General features: G+C 47.0%; 1 protein-coding gene across 1 annotated transcript; it reads right to left on the bottom strand.

Annotated features, from left to right (window-relative positions):
* Positions 1-243: 243 nt before the first annotated feature.
* LOC117387401 (transcription factor Sox-9-A-like) lies at positions 244-3,707 on the bottom strand. The gene is made up of 3 exons (XM_033984908.2): positions 2,998-3,707; positions 2,645-2,892; positions 244-2,258 (listed from the first exon to the last, which is right to left on the bottom strand). Exons 1-3 carry the CDS (start codon positions 3,432-3,434, stop codon positions 1,507-1,509), a joined length of 1,437 nt encoding a protein of 478 aa, XP_033840799.1. The 5' UTR covers positions 3,435-3,707; the 3' UTR covers positions 244-1,506.
* Between the last annotated feature and the right edge of the window lie 271 nt (positions 3,708-3,978).

Here is a 3,978-nt window from a genome sequence, read left to right as displayed (position 1 = left end):
TGCTCACCTCTGTTCTCAACTCATTTGACCCCATCTTGGGTACAAATAATTTTCCATACCAAGTACTAGAAAGTTATAGTATATTTTAGAAGAAACTAATCTGCATACACCATTAATGTATATAATACTTTTAAATACTGACATGCTAAGCTAAATTAAATACTTCATAATAAAATGACACTTTATATCAGTTTCAGTTTTTATTGCAAATTCATATACAAAAACTTTTTTCCAAAAGACAGTACAAATACATGGCAAAGGAATATTGGAAATTGGTAAAACTTTGCAGATTTTTGTAACATTTTCCAGTTCAATTCACAAAAATACATTTGTTAGATAACCGCTCAAAAGAGACAAAAACATACATAGAACAGATATTTAAGATTAGATAAATAAACAAAAACAAAGATTACAGCGTGTACCTTTAGGCCTAAGTACCCCCAGGGGCGAAAATGGGAAATAATATGCTTTCTACAATAGTAAAGTATTAGTTAAAGAATAGTACGCAAAAAATAATTACTTTCAAAATAAAATTAAAGCTAATAAATAAATAGATTTGGTCATTGTGGAGGGGGATGGAGACATGGCAGACTGCAGTGGGACACCCAAAGGTTAAAGGTGACTTCCTGTTGCTGTCAGGACCACGCAGTTGGACGGTAAGTGTAATCTCAGCTGCAGCACACAATGGCCAAGGCACGGATGGTGAATAGGACTATTGCCCAAAATTTCATTTAAAGACGATTCAATATAAACCATATTTTTCAACATGGCACTGGAAACAATACGTGATCATTGTACCGAAAAGTGTATGATGTCTACCAGATGGTGCGCTGAAGTGGGAGCTATGTCAAATGAAAAACTTTGACTTGTATTGGTTAACGTTACTGCCCCAAAAAGATCAGCGGACCAACATATGTACAAGTCAGTTAATTTCTACTATGTTTCTGTCTTGGGAATAAATAACAACAAAATTAAACAACTAATGAAATATAGAGAATGGGCAAACATATTTAAATACTTGACTGGGAAAATAGTTTAGCAATCATCCCGCTTACCCATCCCTCCCCCAACCCAGACTCATTAACTGCCAGCATATGAGAAAAACAACAGACATACACAGTACCTACTCAAATATTCACAATCCATAAGTCCTCACAGAGGAATCTCATAAGTCTCTCTAAAAATATATATAGCTTCTATCATGATACAATAACAAGGCACGGTGTGAGCCAATCCAGTCCAGCTCCTCCTTCCATTTCAAGTGTCTGATTTGGGGTTTTGAGTCTTTACTTCACCATAAACAAAACTGCAGGGACCTCGAGACTGTTTTTTTTTTTTAGAAGTCTGCCATATTATGCTGGTCAAGAAGAGGTTTATACCAGTTTATACTGTGTGTAGAATATCCTGTGATGGTCATTTAGTCCAGACTTTGACTGGCAGTTCCTCAGATATGGCGTCCTTCCAAACATGCGTGGCCTCTACAGTCCTGTTCATGTGGTGCTCAGCTCAGGGCCGGGTGAGCTGGGTGTAAACAGGAGCCTGCTCCCAGGGCTGGGGGCTGCTTTGGGGGATGGAGGGCACGCCGGCGTTGTCTGCTATGGGGGTGTACATGGGTCGCTGGCTTGGGCTGCTCATGTAGCTGAAGGTGGAGTAGAGGCCAGGACTTTGGCCCGCCCCCGCATGGCTGTAGTAGGCGGAGCCCGCAGCATCAGAGTAGTCGTACTGTGCTCTGGAGGAGTAGGATGCTGGGGGACTGTAGTGCTGCAGGTTGAAGGGGCTGTAGGAGGCGTGCTGGGGGGAGCCCTGCTGCTCACTGTAGTGGCTGGGGCTCAGCTGCTCTGTCTTGATCTGGGTCCTGTGCTGGCTGTCTGCTGTGCTGGCCCCTGAGCTGGAGCTGCCCAGTGTGGTGAGCGTGTGCTGCTGTCCCTGGCTTTGGCCCTTGGACAGCCAGGGCCCTCCCCCCGGGCTCACAGGCGCCCCGCTGATGGTGTAGCTGCCTGTGTAACTCACAGAGCTGTTGGTGCCTGGGTGGCCATTAGGAGGCAGGTACTGGTCGAACTCATTTACGTCAAAGGTCTCGATGTGCGAGATGACGTCGCTGCTCAGCTCCCCGATGTCCACGTCACGGAAGTCGATGTTGAGCTGGCGTCCAGCCGAGCCCTCTGGTAGGCGCAGGCCCCCCTCACGCTTTAGATCCATCTTGCCAGAGCTAACATCAGTCTTAGGGGTGGTGGGGGGAGTGGGAGGCCCCTGGGAGCCTGGGTTGGAAAAACAAGTACAATTTTATTAGCTTCTATTCAGAACAACACAACAGCACTGGTGATTTAGTAACTGTCACTTTTTAGGCAAACTGTGAAGAGTTGATGCCATAAACGTTGCTGTAGAACTACAGAGCTCATAAACTTAGAGAAGATATTACTACACTTATAAATTCATATTTGCAATGGCCCAACCCACATCTACCTACACTACACTTAGTTAAGAAGTTGCTCATGGCAACTTTGTAACTTTCACATTTCCTATTTGGATTCTGTCAGGCTACAATTCTAGTTTACAACAACATACCAAAAGTGAAAACATCCAATATATACATACTGATCATTCAATTTTCAGTGTCCTAAGAGTGCAACAATTCGCCTCTTACCCGAGTGCTCTCCGGGGGAGTGCACCTCTCCCATGCTGGAGGCAGGAGAGTCCGCCTGCTGCAGCGCTTTGAAGATGGCATTAGGAGAGATGTGGGTCTGCTCGCTGCCGTCCTCAGACTCCTGCCCGTTCTTTACAGACTTTCTTCTCCGTGGCTGGTACTTGTAGTCCGGGTGGTCCTTCTTGTGCTGCACCCGGAGCCGCTCAGCCTCCTCCACAAACGGCCGCTTCTCGGCTTCATTCAGGAGTCTGCGCAAAAGGACACATGAGTTAGTGCGCACAGTCAGCTAAGCTGCAACAACCAAACTTACACTTTGACATGTGCTTTAAGTATAAAAGCGCGTTTCGTCTCACCTCCAGAGTTTGCCCAGAGTCTTGCTGAGCTCGGCGTTGTGCAGGTGTGGATACTGGTCCGCTAGTTTCCTCCGCGCGGCCTGGGCCCACACCATGAAGGCGTTCATCGGCCTCTTCACGTGCGGCTTGTTCTTGGAGGAGCCGTTGACGCGCACGGGCATGGGCACGAGCGTCCAGTCGTAGCCTTTGAGCACCTGCGACACGGCCTCGCGGATACACGCGGGAAACTTGTCCTCCTCGTCCTTCTTCAGGTCCCCGAGCAGCGCGTCGGCCCGCAGCAGCCCGTTCTCCGACGGACGGGTGTTCTCCGCGTCCGAGCCCGAGCCGGAGTGACACGGGGAGCCGGCGGAGTCCTCGGACATGCTCGGACTGGGTGCGTCAGACAGACACTTGTCTTGTTCCTCCGTCATTTTCAGGTAAGGGTCGAGGAGATTCATACGAAAAACGGAGTGGGGCTAATTCTACGAAAAAATATGGAAAAAACACGAAACGCAACAAACTGGCGAACTTTTTTTATAAAGTAAAACTGCAAGCAAGTGTCTTTGAAATTGCAGGTAAGTTTGTAGCTTTTGCTGTGATATAAATGTCCCAGTTTGTGCCACTCTCTGTCACAAGCCCCTGGAGCCAACAGTTCCACAGATGTAAAAGAAGAATAAATGAGTAATCTAACGGTGCCTCGGTGGCTAAAGTCTCCAAATACAATCCCCAGATCGAGCCGTGCTTTAAGCGCTCTCCCGCTCGCGTGCTGCCTTTATAAGCGCGTGACCACGCTCACAGGAAAGCCCGGCGCTGATTGGTCGAGCCGCCGTGACGTGAGCGTGAAGGAACCTGAGCCAACTCGTCCCCCTTTTTCCAAAGCAGCACACAAATGAGACATATTCACACATACACTTTGTCCAGGTTATATTCTAACGTTATTAATACATATAAAGAACACATGAAATACTGTTTTAGCAGTAATTTCTTACGCACAAGTATAGC

Source organism: Periophthalmus magnuspinnatus, chromosome 19 (assembly GCF_009829125.3).
Source record: "Periophthalmus magnuspinnatus isolate fPerMag1 chromosome 19, fPerMag1.2.pri, whole genome shotgun sequence".
Lineage (NCBI taxonomy): Eukaryota > Metazoa > Chordata > Actinopteri > Gobiiformes > Gobiidae > Periophthalmus > Periophthalmus magnuspinnatus.
The sequence above is the reverse complement of the archived record's forward strand: the minus strand, read 5'-3'. Positions and strand labels throughout refer to the sequence as shown.